Here is a 15,532-nt window from a genome sequence, read left to right on the forward strand (position 1 = left end):
GCTAATCACTATGATATGGATATGATCCGGGAGTGTGCAGAGAAGGTTGCTTCCCACTGGCAACAACTGATGCTGAAGATGGAGGACCGTCTCAAGCTTGTGAATGCCTCTGTTGCCTTCTATAAGACTTCCGAACAGGTACAGAATTGCTGCATGATCTGTTTCTGCTTTGGCTAATTCTTCAGTGTGGCATAAAATAGCATTACCTAAAAAAAAATGGTTGGGTAAGTTTGGTTATATTTGCTAATTTGGTAACAACTGCAGTTACAAAAAAATCCCTGCAAAAGCAAATCCTCTGACCCAGCTGCCTTAGAAGGAGAAACAATGTGCTGCAGCCTTTCAATATATAAAGGGGTTTTATAGGACAAAGTCTTTTTTACCAAGTCCTGTAGTGATAAGACATGGGGCAATGGTTTTAAACTGAAAGAGGATAGATTCAGATTGGATGTGGGACAAAATTATTTACGATGATGGTGGTGAGACACTGGAACAGGTCACCCAGAGAAGTTGTGGATGCCCCATCTCTGAAAGTACTCAAAGTCAGGTCACAAAAGGCTTTAAGGAACCTGATCTAGTGAAAGATGTTTCTGGCTGTGGCAGAAGGGTTGGACTATAGAAAGGACCTTTAAAAGTCCCTTCTGACACAAACCATTCTGTGATAAATGAAGAGTAGGCAAATTCTACTAACTGCTAAGAGTCTGTAGTGTAATTGGTCCAGCTACACTTGTTTCACCTAGCAAACTGCAAAGAAGGTACATTACCAAAGAGCAGTGATTGTTCATTCCTCAGATTCTTATTTTCAATTGAGAAAAGTCTTGTAGAACATTTTCAGGATGAAACTCGCTGTACAAGTGCTTAGTTGGATTTCTGCTTGTTTCAAGAAGTTTTGCTTAAACCATAAACAGGTTACACAGGTTTTAATGGAAATACTGCAGATGGCTAATTCTGGTTTTTGTGGGAGAGTCAGAGAAAAATTGGCTTCATCCTACTTTTCTGCAGAACAGTCAGGGGAAAGGTTGCTTCATTTGCAATCATATCTTAAGCCCATCCTGAACTGTGCTCTCACAGAGGTAGATCAAAAATGAGCAACTTTAGGGATAGCCTTCTGAGATATTTCACTTAAGCAGGCCAATGCTTGCAAACCTATAGCCAAAGTTTGTTGCTTTCTCTTAAATTCCAGTAAAAACATGTCAGAAGTTAAGATATATGGAATGGGTAGATTGATTTTCCATGGTTTTGGCTTGAAATTTGTATTTTTATTTTTTTTTAACTGAATTATATTCAAGTTGGACTCTTTTTCCACATAGGTGTGCAGCGTGCTAGAAAGCCTGGAGCAAGAATATAAGAGAGAAGAAGACTGGTGTGGCGGAGCAGACAAACTGGGTCCCAACTCTGAAACAGATCATGTTACTCCCATGATAAGCAAACACCTGGAACAGAAGGAGGCATTCCTAAAGGTCAGGTTTGCCTTTTTTTTGTGGTCTTCTGTGTCTTGGCAAGCTTGCAGTTAGATGCTCACTCTTACAGTGCTGAATGTATGTGGGAAGCAACAGTGGCCATTCAAAAGCTACAGGTATGTCCCAAACTGCAAAGATGTGGAAATGCCATATTAACTGCTTCTGACAGTGATTAGGAGGATACTGCCAAGTGGATAAAATTGAAGTCAGTTTTATAAATATATTTCCTGTTGAACTTCAGTAGATGTCAGGTTTCCCACTGTGACTGAAGAGGAATTGGGAATCGCTGCTTTGAGCAGCTGTCATCTAAAGAATGCTTGAAGGCTGCTGCTTTGGAAGAGAAGTGACAGTCACATAGTGCCATTGCTGACTGTGCATCAGAGCAGCTCTCTGATGTACTTACACTACAGCAGAGTACGGAAGGAGAAAATTGCTGGATAAGCATCTAGGAGTAGTTGGATTTGAGTAATAGTCTGCAGATAAATGAAAGATTTTCATTCCAACTAATGTCCTAGTGAAGAAGCTTATTAATCATACTGAACGAAGGTGTAACAGATGACTACAAAGCAGTGTTACTAACCCTGTAACCAAAGCCTTTTCCAGCACCACCTTGAAAGGACTACTAAGAGTGTAAAACTTATTTTTATTGAAAGCCTTTTTGTTCTCTGTGCACAGATGAGAACTTTAAAAACATTAGCATAGCTCTAGGAACACTATTAAATAAATTTTTCTGAAGCTGGCATGTGAGTTACCAATCTTTGTTATAAAACAATATGAGAAAAGACCGTGTCTTTATTACTGGGTTGACCCATTCTACCTTTATCTAACCTTTTAAAGTAGTATTTCATGTTCTGCTTATTAAAAATAAGCTGAGTGTTGGCAATACAGTGTCAAGGACTGAAAGCTCTCAAGGCCTTGTCTTAATAAGGGCATATCTTAATATTCTAGCACTTTTGATTTCACTACAGCAGAGCATTTACTTTTTGTTTAAAGTACTGGTGGATGTTTTGGAATATCCAGGTGAGTACATGAGCATGTGCACTCTGTTTACCCAGCAAGTAACTTCAGGTAGCACATGGCATATACACAAAACAAATTTCTCTGTGAGCTCTGAGTCATGCTGAAAGCTCTAGAGCAGATAATTGATTTCCAGGATCTTCAGATAAAAAGGAATAGCATTTTGTTTGGGTTTGTTTTTTTGTTTGCGATTTTGTTTGGGTGTTTTTTATTCCTGCTGTATAAGTAAGGATTAACTGCTATTTGTTGGGAAAACTGTTTTAATGGTTGGGTTGTCTTACTTATAGAAAGATTAACAAGCAATGTTTTCTAAAATTAGAGAGCATGGGAAACACACAAAAAGAGGTGAGGAAGGTCCTTCATCTGTTTCTGAACGTATATTTGTGCATCTTCAGATAAAGTAATATCCTTGACTCTCTAGGCTTGTACACTGGCTCGGAGGAATGCTGATGTCTTCCTGAAATACCTGCACAGGAACAGCGTAAACATGCCAGGGATGGTGACACACATCAAAGCACCTGAACAACAAGTGAAAAGTAAGGGTTTTCTTGTTTCTTCTTCTCTTTTTTTTCTCCAAAGAATGTGATCATCATGTGCTGTGGTGTGTGTGATGATGGTGGGGGGCGAAGCCTGCCCAAGTGGAAAGGGTTCTGTCAGGCTTAACAGGAAATAATTAAAATTTCTCACACACTTTGAAGGAGCTGCCAGTTGTAAAATTCTCTTATACCCAAATGAAGTTGCTTTTGAATTTGTCTGTCTTCTGCTTACATTTAATCTTCTTTCAATTTGAGACTCAAATGTGCTGCTTTTGTTGAGACAATGAGATAGTAAATTTCAACATGATAATGTTTGGTCTGAAGCCAAATGGGGGCTTAGTCAGTCTGTTACTGTGGTGCATTCTGCAAGTTCCTTGGGAGTGCCAGCGTGATACAAGATAATCCCTTGAACAATGCCCTTGAGCCCTTCATATAGTTGAATCAGTATTAAGGAACTTCATGAAGTGTCAGATAACTGACGTGATGTTTAAAATAAGATGTGTAGATAGGTAGTAGCTGACGTGAGGCAGGAAAGAACTATTACATGGGGCTTGGCTTTTGCTAGGATTAATTCAATGTAGTGCAGCTTTAACATGTACGGTGGAGAATGGAGTAGGGCTTTCAAGGACAAAAATACAGAAACTAATAGGGTATGCATAACTGATGGGTGAGGTAGGCAGAACAGAGGTCAGAAAGACTCAGAATATTGCATTTTACTAATTTATTTGCCAGTTGTATTTTGCTCAATGCATTTTGAAGCTGTGACTGAATACTCAGGCAGTGCTAGAGACTCAAAACCAGAGGTGTCTAATTGTATAATTAATTGCTGTTTGCAGCTGCCCAAAGGGGAATTATGCAGAGGATGGAACCAAACTGAGGAACACTGCAATAAGACCAAAGGAAAAAGTTGCAGCAGGGAAAATTCTGAATGGATATAAGGAGAAAGTGGTACAGAAGGGGTGAGAAAGCACTGAACAGAGCAGGTAGTCCAGAGAGGTAGTAGAATCTCTCCCTGTGGGAATTTTTAAAACTCAGTTTAACAAGCCCCTGAAAAACTTCAAGGTCAGTCCTGCTCTTAGGAGGAGATTTGAACAAATGGCCTCCAGAGGTCACTTCCACTCTAAATTTCTTGTTGACTCTATTAGAAAAGAACATGCTCACTGCTTCACTTTACTACAAGGGGAAAACTGTTTGTGTTAGTTACCCATGTATCTAACAGTTCTCAAATTGAAAACCTCCCTGTGTGGAATTTTTTGTGTTGGAAAGATAATAGGGTATTTGCCATACTTTTCACCCTAAGAAAATAATTGGATTGTGGCAGTTGAAGCTTTGAGCATGTAGACCTGACAAGGGATTGTTTTTCCTCTGTCCTGAAGGCATCAACATACATAGAATGGTACAAGACAAAATCTCAGTGCAAATGCTGGCAGTATCAATAACTGAAGAAGGGTTGCTGGCATTTGTCACTTAGCTCTTCTCTTAGTAGTCGACAAAGAAAACAAAGCAGAAGTAACTAGGAAGTTGTAGCTACTTTTTGAGTATTTATTAAGTTTAAGAAAAAAGTCTTAGAGGTTTGGGACAAACTTTTTAGAAATTCAGTTTTGAAACCTGTGTAGAAACAGTCATTCTGAGAAAGATAAATGTGTTCAGGAAGGAGTAGAACAGACTCCACTAATGTCCTTAAGAATAATTATACATCAGAACTGCAGTGTCAAGCATGTTCTGTGTACATTTAAAATCCTAGATGAATGATAGGTGTTTAAAAAGCAACAAGGCTCCCCAAGCAGGTAAAAAATAAGTTATGTGCTCTAATACTTTTTCTCCCATAAGCCATTTAATATCTTCTGAGAATTAAACATGAGTCAAGATAAAACTAGTGAGGACTGCTTCCTTTTAGGTCTCATTGGTATGATAATAGCTGACCAAATGATTTAAAAGTTCACTCTGATCTTCCTGTTCAAATATGCATGTAAGGAAAAACAAATCTCTCTTTGTATTTTTTCTAAATTGATAGAGAAAAGAAGTAACAGTGTCTTTATTTCATTTTGGTGAACTAGAGGTTACATGTGTTCTGCTGGACTTACACTCAGGTGTATGCAACAGCGCGTCAGACTGTGATCAGTATATAGTATATAAAGGAACACTTTAAAAACTTGAGTAACCCTTGAGTTTCTGCAAAACTGCTGAATATATTCCAAAAACCTCATTCAGTGGCATACTTGATCCTTGTTCCCAGCTGCAGATTATGATATCTAGAAAAGCAATGTCTCAATCTAAGCAGAGTTTAATTGAGCACGTGCTTTGTGGGAAACAGGAATCATAATGGTACTGAACTCTGAGAGGTGTCCTTCTGTCCCTTCATGTCAGCATAAGTTATTTCCTTGACCTGCAGTTAAGAATATCCAAATACTGTATCAAACACCGTGCCAAAGCTGAATTTTAGGAAGGAGTTGTGGCCTGAAACTGTGCTGTGGCAGGTGAATTCTGCGGGTGACAATTTCTATAAGCTGAGGAAGGGAACATCTTCATCTTTGCTTCTGCTGAGAATTTTGTGTGCTGCTTTGTGTCTCTGCTGTGAGGGCTGCAACTGAACCTAGTGTAAGAACTTGTCTGGTGATGCTTATATTCTTAGGTTGATAGTGCAGGATGTATAGAGAAAGCTGAAAGCTCTCTGAGCACGGAGAGTAAGTTGAAAGTTTAAGAAATGATCCTAACAAATGTTGGAATCAAAGAAAATAACAGCAGGGACTTGTTCAGAAGACTTGAAATAGAGCTGCTTGTGCAAATCTAGTATTAAGTATTATGTTCTATAGCTTCCTTTAAGTATTTTATAGAATATTTTTCTTCTCCTTGCAAGTCCAAGAAATTAATAACAGTCACAATAACGGTGCCCAGCCAAATATCTCTCGCTGCCTTGCCATCTGTACCATGTCCTGACAGAACAAATGCTGTTCCAACTAGCTAAATTCACCTTTTCTGCTTTTTGTCGAAACTACTTCGTTTGCGTCACTGTCAAGATGTCTTTTTTTATATGGTGTGTCCTGTTGGGTGTATTGCATTGTATAATGATAATTGTATCCTACTCACAAACCACCCTTCGAAACCTGGCATGTATTCTGAGTGTTTTGGAGGTGGCTGGCGTAAGGCAGAAAGAAAACTGAGAAAACAGGCGAGGCTCATAGCAGATCAGCTCATGGCTTGGCTAAGGGACAAGTTAGTTGAGGCGTATTTGAGGGTAGCCTGCCCAGCAGGAAGAAAACCTTGGCTGCAGTGACCAGATTCCAACCAAAAAGCAAATCCTGGGTCATCTTGATGCTCTGTGGCAAGTGGGAATATGGTGTTTCCAAGCTGGAGGACACTGGCAGTGATGCAGACAGGTTTCATAATCCTCAGGGAGGCTGTGACATGTGTTTATAATTGGTCCTAGATCACAAATAGAGGTAGAGTGTAATGCTTTTCCCCTTAGTCTCCCTTTATTTGAGCTTCTCTATAAAACTGTTTCTTGGAGTTGTTAGCTTTTGGGATGTAAAGCATGGTGGACCCACACAGTGGGGCAGAGGAATGCAAAGGCCTTAGGAGACCTAGCACCTGATAGGCTTTCTTCATAATTACAGAAAATAGCCAGCTGTGGGTATAAGTACAAAAGTAAGTAAAACATTATTGTGAAGAATGAGGGTTTTTTTTTTGTGGTCCCTTCTGCTTGTGATAGACCTCCCCTTGGGTTCCGTGGACCAGAGACATTAGGCATCCCCATTTCAGTGTATTTCAGCTTGCCATCTGGGTTTGCAATAGCTACAAAGTTTGGTAGGGCTGCTGCTCTGGATGAAGCAGCGGGTAAAGTGAACTTCACAAGAAACTGCTAGGATTTCTTTGAAAGTAAAACAACAACAAGAAGCAGAGTTCAGATAAAATTTTCTGCATATTGTAAGAAGCCTTTGCTACCCAAGAAGAATTAATAAGCCAGACATGTGGAATTGCAGATTAACAGTGGAATTTGGATGTGACCTGTCAATGGCAGACAGTTCCTGATACTCAGGAATGGACTAACAAATTGTGCAGCTAGTTATTTGATTCTCTCAAGGCTCAGTGAAAACTCATTTGGACAAGTCAACTAAATTATACTGCTGCTAGTTTTAATTTTTTTTAAGGGGAATTGCAAAATTAATAATTGTGTATTTTTTTATTTCTTGGATTTTCCATAAAATAATTTAGTATCTGCTTGTGTTGGATTTCTTCTTGTAGTGACCTAAGTTTATATATTTGCCCACATGTATTAAATTATTAAAATATTTTATAGGAGACTGGTTTATTCAGAAAAGTTTTGAGGGTTTTTTTTTTCATTATGATATGAGACATTAAGTATGTTCTGGTTACTTGTGTGTGCTCATTCTTTCTGAGGAAGTGCCATCAAGAACTATGTTTATCAGACTATACTTTCAATTCTGTACTAAGCAGTGGCAGAACACTTGAGAGAAAAAAGCTGTCAGTAGTATGTTTTAATTGCATCTCTATTTTTTTTCTGTAAAAAAAAAAAAAAAAACCCAGGAAAAAGCGCAAAACCAATAGTAACAGAAAGAGTAAGTGTGTTGTAAGTTCTACAATATAAAGTATTTTATTCTGATTATTTTAATTCAATATTTCAAAATTGGTTGTTGTAACCTTTGTTGAAACTCTATTCTTTCCTATAGATATCTTAAATGAACTCTTCCAGAGGGAGAACCGTGTGCTGCATTATTGGACCATGCGTAAAAGACGTCTTGATCAATGCCAGCAATATGTGGTGTTTGAAAGAAGTGCCAAACAGGTGAGGGTTTTATGTAAAATAATCCTCTTCAGTGTTATCAAGGTCTGACATACACTGACTTGTTCCACAATAACAAATTTGCCGTTGACTTCAGTATGTCAAATGGCTGAAAGATCAGTGGTTAAAATAGAAAGTAACTGAAATCATTTGCTTTTCCTTCAATACAGAACAACTATCCATTGAGGCAGGGTGTCTTTACTGCTGTAACTTAAAGATAGTGTTCGGCTTCTGCCAGCTTGATCTGGTATCTGGGAATCTCACTTCTGCAAGGTTGTGTTTGACAAATGTTACACTTGTTAACTTTTACACACATACCAATTTGACCAGGGAAATAACAGGCAGCAACATTTTTCTCTGATGAGTGGGGAGGAGAAGAGAGAGAGAAATCTAATTAAGTTGGTTGGCAGTTCTAGAAAACTGACATGTTGGATAACTCATTAAACAATAGTAACTGAATGACTTCTGTTTTGCAATTCTGTGTGTACTCAGTTGTGTGGTTTCTTGAGTGGTAGATCCACCTCTCTGGATTTTGTCAAATTTCTCAGTCTGGAAAGAGCTATTAAATAACTACGACAAACACAAAAAGTCCCATTCACTAATCAAAACACAAGCCATAAAAATAATTCGGGGGTTCCAAGGCAGAACTAGTGACTGGAATGATATACAGTGGTTTTTTACTTTTTTTTTTTTAAACTGGATATAGAACAAAGAAAGGAAGCTATCTGTTCCTGTTCTGCAGAAAAGGGCACAATGTCCATAGTATGAAATATAGTTAGATCTACTTTAAAGGACTCAAAAACCTATTTTTTTTCTTTCTGACAGCCAGTGTAGTCAGAAGCTTGCATACTAGTGGTCTGTTTTGATCTCTTTAAAGATTTCTGAAGTCCATCTTTCATGCTTTTGCAAAGAAAGTAATGCAGGATAAATCTTTAGTGAAGTTAAAGATTAATACCCCTTTGAAACACCACCACACCCCTTTCCCCACCGCCTACCCCACTTTTGAATAACCTTAACTCCAGCCTCTGCCAAGCACATGACCTGCTGGCTTTTGTATAGAGATTACTGAGTAACAGTGTTAACCCTGGAGATAAAGATCTGTCAGCATTTTCATTGTAAATCCCATTCTTCAGCAGTCACCAGTTCAGTCATCATAAAATAAAACCAACCTTATAGGGGCTCAACACTGATTACACAAAAAATTGAAATGTTGCTGTCTTCATTTAGATTTTTGTTTGTAAGTTGGAAGAACCAATACTTTCAGAACTCAATGCCCTGCAGTGGAAGCAGATACCATAGTAGTTTGAGAGGACAGTGGCAGACTCTGAAATCCTTGCAGAGGAAGGACTAAACTGATTCTCCAGTTCTTGTATGGTGATATGTCTCCATCATACAATCCTGATCCTCACATGAAGTGAGAGCTGATCTAAACTGTAGGAATTAAGACCAAGATTAACCTTCTGTTAAATTGTGGCTCTAGAGAGCTGCCACAAAGTTACAAAAGGATAACATTTTGGGAGGGAAAGGTTTTTTGTTTATCATTCATCATTGTGTAATAAACCCACCAAAACAAGGTGGAGGTTAAAAAGTTAAAAGTGAGAAGTATAAACGTTGCTTGTAGTACCAATGATAGCCATGCTGCTTGTCCATATCAATCTTTCCTTGTGAAGATTTGCATTAGAATGACAAAGGGTATCACACAGGTGCTTGGTTGAAAAGTCCCTTTACTTGACAGTAGTCCAGGAGCAGTTGATTTGTTTCCATGAGCAATGCTTGAAAAGTACAGTCTCATCTCATCATTCTTGCATATGCACTAGCATGCAACTAGGTAAATGGCATCCTACCTTTCACACTCATTGTTGAATTTTGAAGGCTTTCACCTTAGTTTTTGTACCAAAAGACAAAAGAATCGTAAATGGAAGGAAGAAAATCAAAGTTGTTTAATTCTCTTTGATCATGTTGCAGCCTTAATGAGCTTAAATTGTGGTGAAATTTTAATACAGATCATGCCTTTTCTGATTCAGTGTAAGGTTATGCTCTTGAGAAATACGTATCTACTGTCCACCAAGATTAAGCTTCTCTTCTTGGTTATGTGGATAAATAAAAGCATAAATTGAAAGTATGAGAGGTAAAAGGAAGAATGAGGACCCACTAGCAATCTACTACTTTTTCTCTTGGAGTATGGAGTTTTTGTCTAGTGCTGTATGTATACACTGAAAACACAGAAGATACACATGCATTTAGTAACATATAGTCCTAAAAAAGCTGTCTTAAACTTTTTGATACTGGCTTTATCAGGACCAAGAAGGTTCTAAGTTGATGTCTCTCTGCCTACTGCTTTAGTAGCCCGTATTTAGAGCTGCAAAACAGCTTGATAATGTCAGTGTTCAGTTACATTTTTTATTTTTACTATTAAGCGGCAGTTTGAGAGGACTTTCTGGTAGCCAGAGAGTAGGATCCCTTGCAGCCACTGAGTTATGCTTAAAAGAGCAGCAAATATTCATGTGGATAGAACATGGATAATAACATGGATCAGCATGATTCATAATAGCAAGAGTGTAAGGTGCCAGGACGTGGAAGGCAGACAATTTTAGTTTGCCATTCTTAGTTCTTGTCTTTTACTGCCTGTGCATACAGTAATTGGTTTAACTGATGCATCTCACCATTCCTCCTCTGCTGCAAGTTTAATTTCTAGGAATACATTTAAGTACAGAACACACTTTGTGAGGCTGGAATACATCAGCTAAAGAGTGAAATGATACTTAAATCTTATCTGCTTGGGAAGTTTAGCCTACACGTTTGGCAGTCTTATGTACCTTTTTACAAGTTGGAGAATGCATATTTCTGGCTAGAACTGTCCTGTGTTGCACCAGAACAGTGATTTCTGCTCAGTTGGGAAGTGTACTAACAAAACTGTAGACATAGTCAGTTAGAACCTTTTAATAGTGGACTGCTGTAGTCTGTAGTAGTGGACTTCCCTGAAGTATTCAGATTCATGTGTCAGTTTTTTAACTCTTTAAGCATTGCATCATGGTCTGAGTGAATTATTTCAGAGTTACAAACTGTTTGGTATTGTAGAGGTATTAGATGATTGCCATGAGTGCCACAGAGTAAAATTTACCTGTGGCTAATTTGTATTTGTGAAATACTGATTACAGATGATTTCTGTTGGCGAAAGTATGCTGCCTTCTCTCTAACTTTTCCTTCATTATTGCTTTATTTAGGCTCTGGAATGGATTCATGACAATGGAGAGTTTTATTTATCCACACATACTTCCACTGGCTCCAGTATCCAGCACACTCAAGAGTTATTAAAAGAACATGAAGAATTTCAGATCACGGCAAAGGTAAAACAAGTAAATAAAAATATGTAAGATTTAAAAAACCTCAACCCACATTCTCCCTTGTCCCCCTAAAAAAAAAAAAAAAACACCTTATGATGTGTTGATCAAGATTTGCTTACTTGCAGTGGCTTTCTGTCTGTATTTCTGCTGGGAACAGAATAAACCAAAAGATAATCAGAAGATAATCACTGTTACCAGAGCTCCATCAGTCCTATGTGCTGTTGACTTCTCATAACGGAACTGTAGTGAGATAGCTTAAAAAATGTTTTTCAAAAACCTACAAACCTTGCAGGGCTGTTCATTTTCACTTTTATATCCTCATGTCTGTGGATTACTGCATGTTCATTTAGGATATAAAATACACCAAAGCATTCAGCTGTGATTTAATTAGAAGATAGTAGAAAAAATAAAGATTTGCTTGTTAAGTTACTCATTTTATTAAAATATTCTGTGATTCTGCTGTAACTTTTAGTGCCATGGCAGCATTATGTTATTTTACATCTTTGGAAGCCTATGCAGAGATTCAGATGTCACTTGTGAGGCTTACCAGTTTTCATGTGAGAAGGACTGAAAGGCAACCAGTGCATGACTAAAGTACCTGATCTAATGTAGCCTTGCCTGTCTCTGTGCTTTCTTTTGTCACCTGTTAAAGTTGTTGCATGTTTTCACCTCTCAGCTCTCCAATCTTCACAGAGAAATAGAAAAGCAATAGAAAGAAAGTAAGGAGGTGTTCCTTTGTCTGAAGGGCCACCTCAAAAAAGGAGGCTTGGAGATGGAGTTGGTCATGGTTCATGGGGGAAGGGAGAAAAGAGAATCGAGACAGAACAGGGATCACTTTTGCTTTTCAAACCTGGATTTCCTTCCTTCTGAGGTTTGCCCCAGCTTTCATTCTGCTGGATCCCTTCCAACACACAGAGCACCACTGCCCCTTTTGTTTCCTCTGTGAGCAGATGACGTGGGTGCCCCTTTTGAAAGGATGTTGTTAGTGCCACTCCCTTGGCGTTTTGCTACCTGTTGGGAGGATGTATTAGCCCTTGCTAATTCCACAGTGAAAAGAAATGCTTGGATGAGGGACCATTAGGAAAGAAAAAGAATTAAAAAAAAAAAAAAACAACAGGACAAGTGCTGTTGATTTTCCAACTGACATAAAAGAGTCAAGTTTTTATTGCCTGTTTAGCTTAACTCCCTGTTACCAAGGGCCTTGACAGTACTCTTTACTCAGACTTTTCTGACATGGTATCAGAGAGAGCTGGAGATATGAACTTATCCATCATGGATGATTTATGATTTACATGAAAGCGCATAGTCTTAGGCAGCTTGTTAATTGAGAAAAGCACTTAGTTACAGATTTGATGGTGGCTACTTGTTCTCTTAGTTTCAGTGACTGTGTCAGAGCAAAACATATTACTAAAAAGATCTGAAGAATATAGTCTTAATCTGTTGAAGTGTAAGGCATATAACAAGACTTACTCCCATCTCTGCATTTCAATGGTGACAGAAAGAGGTAGATTCTTGAGACTGTGGGCCAGGTCCAATGCCAGTGCTTCAGTGGTAATGAACAAAATATCCTCTTGGGCATCAAAACCCATTTGTATTGCTGTAAGGAGAATACCAATGTATTGAAAAGCTTGCCTAGCAGAATTTAATCTCTGGATTAGATATGAAGGACATTTTTAAAATAAAAACAACTGACTTGCTTCTAGTCACGTAATAGTAAAACCTGAGGAAACCTATATTCATCTTACAATATTTTTATTAAGAAAAAGGTACCTGTTTAAAGGAGTTCTGGGAAGAGAGAGGAGAAAGCTAGCTCCTTTGATGGCTTCTCCAACTGCACTTAGAAGCAGGTTAAGCAAAATGACCTCTTCATGACAGGTAGAGCTAGTAACTTTTTGATATTTTCCTGTTTTCATAGCAAACCAAAGAGAGAGTGAAGTTGTTGATACAGCTGGCTGATGGCTTTTGTGAAAAAGGGCATGCTCATGCAACAGAGATTAAAAAATGTGTCACAGCAGTGGATAAGAGGTACAGAGATTTTTCCCTGCGCATGGAGAAATACAGGACCTCTTTAGAGAAAGCTCTGGGTATTTCCTCTGATTCCAATAAATCGGTAAGTGAAACTTGAGTGGGATGACAGGCAAACAAGCTTGGCTTACATTTAATTTAGCTATTGTTTTCTCCTGTCTCTTTCCTTAATCAATACTTTCTTTCTTTAATAAAGAGCAAGAGCTTGCAGCTGGATATAATCCCAGCCAGTGTCCCAGGGTCAGAGGTGAAACTGCGTGATGCTGCTCATGAGCTTAACGAAGAAAAACGAAAGTCTGCCCGCAGGAAAGAGTAATAAATCTATTTATTTTTTAATCTCTGAGAATGCATAAATCAATCCTGATAATGAAACAACAGTCATGGCTTGTTTGGCGTCTTATAAACTGAATAAGTGGTAAAAAGAGTGATACTACTCAATAGCTCCTATTCCCTTTTATTCACATGCTTGTTCTCGCACATAATTCTAGCATGACAGAATCTTAAACTTTCAAAACTATATCAGACTTCTGATATGCTTTTTATCTTTTTAGAAATAATGTGAAATAAATGTGCATAAGGAGGAAGGAAGACAACAGTTAAAATGACTGTAGCAAGTGTAAAGCATTTGAAAAAAAATTCCATCTCCTTTCCCCTTTCTTTTTATTCTGGTTAGTAATGAAGGGAGGTTACCTCTTACATCTCCTTCATCTGTTGTCTCTCTTCACATTTCAGTTCTCAGATTTTTCTTGCAGCAGTGGAAAAAGCAAAAGCTGATGAGGAGAAAGATGTATTCTGGTTATTATGCATTCGTAATGATCTAACAGACTGAGATTTGGTTATTCTTTCTATTGTCACCTAAGGTTCATTATGGCTGAGCTAATTCAGACAGAAAAGGCTTACGTAAGAGACCTCCGGGAATGCATGGATGTAAGTTTTCTTTTTTTCTGACTAATCTTTGAAGACAGGATTCAGTCCGTTGCTTTCTGTTTCTTTCTGGTTTTAACAGCTGAGCATGATTGGTTTGCAGTCACAGGACCAAATTAAGTGTCTTCTCTGCTATTAAGAAAAACCATAAAATTACATCTGATAACAGCTACTTCAGAATTCATCCTATACATTTTTCTGTTTTCCATACTAAGTTTCAGCATTTGCTTCTTTCCCAATTCATAAATGTGGGGTTTTTTGTTTGGGAGAGGGGAGGGAAAAAGGAGGGGTTACTTAATTTGCTTTGCTAGCAATAGAGGAGAGCTTGTGTTAATTCTCTCATTATCTGTATCACATGTTCTGTTACTAGCTGACTTTTTGAATAGAAATTCAGAGAGATTCCATGGAAAAGTGCCCAGTAATTGTTATGCCGAAGCAAGTAATGTTCAGTGTTAGCTGTTGCACAAAGCATGAACTTGTAGAGTGCAGACATGACCTTGATAAGGAATATCCTGAAGCATTAGAGGTTGTGAAGAACTCTATGCATTTTAAATGAAGTCTCAAGGGACTATGTTAAATTGTCAGTTTTATAACTTGGATTTTACTGTCAAAATCCCAAGGTACGTTTGACACAACAGTCACACTGTCACAATTGGCAATTACGATGCTATGTGATCCTTCCACAATTTCTCGTCAGGAATGCATACTTACACATAGCTGGATGCTTCTGTTCAGAGTTTGTAATGACTTTTCATGCATCTTTTTTGTTCTGGGCAGACATATCTATGGGAAATGACAAGTGGAGTTGAGGAGATCCCACCTGGTATTGTAAACAAAGAACACATTATCTTTGGAAACATGCAGGAAATCTATGAGTTCCACAATAAGTGAGTGACTTATCTTCCGTTTCCATGTTACTGCTAAATCCAAATGATGACCTGAGGGATTTCCTAATGAAAATACTGTGTGTGTGAATAATGGATGCTTTTCCATTTAAAAAAAAAAAAATACATATATAAATAAAAAGGATTTTTTTCTCGCATTGCTAAGCTGTTTCAGTTGTTGGTTTTTGCAGCCAGGTAGGTGTGCCATCTTTTAGCTTTTTAGATATTATTTGGATACATTAAAATTTTGCTGCAGGTTTTCCAGTTGTTCTAAAGAACTGGAAACCACTCTAGTCAATACAGATACAGCACAAACGTCAATATAAGACTGTCATTCTTTCAGAACCCACATTCCTGATTCCCAACTGTGACTGCTAGTGGGAAAGAATAGGGCTCCCTGCTCTTTAATGGCTCTTTGAATCATCTGTGGAGGTGCCCCACCTTTGTAACATTTACTTGAGTACGTAGCTTGGAAGAGGCTTTTTCACTATGTTTCCTCTGAGTGGAGTGGTTCCTAGGCAGATCTGTGTACAGAAATCTTGCT

The 15,532-nt window shown here is 38.1% G+C and overlaps 1 protein-coding gene across 1 annotated transcript in view; it reads left to right on the forward strand.

Moving 5' to 3' along the window:
• The window catches only part of LOC104411671 (triple functional domain protein-like), a gene marked incomplete at its 5' end in the record, with an annotated part of 141,820 nt that overhangs the window by 38,304 nt on the left and 87,984 nt on the right, over positions 1-15,532 (forward strand). The window contains 9 exon segments of the mRNA XM_010022152.1: positions 1-138; positions 1,308-1,457; positions 2,896-3,010; positions 7,699-7,814; positions 11,036-11,158; positions 13,071-13,265; positions 13,377-13,492; positions 14,041-14,107; positions 14,882-14,991. The exon segment at positions 1-138 is cut by the window's left edge and continues 30 nt beyond it. Of these exon segments, the coding sequence (XP_010020454.1) occupies positions 1-138; positions 1,308-1,457; positions 2,896-3,010; positions 7,699-7,814; positions 11,036-11,158; positions 13,071-13,265; positions 13,377-13,492; positions 14,041-14,107; positions 14,882-14,991 (1,130 nt within the window).

Source organism: Nestor notabilis, unplaced genomic scaffold (assembly GCF_000696875.1).
Source record: "Nestor notabilis isolate BGI_N333 unplaced genomic scaffold, ASM69687v1 scaffold1509, whole genome shotgun sequence".
Taxonomy (NCBI): domain Eukaryota; kingdom Metazoa; phylum Chordata; class Aves; order Psittaciformes; family Psittacidae; genus Nestor; species Nestor notabilis.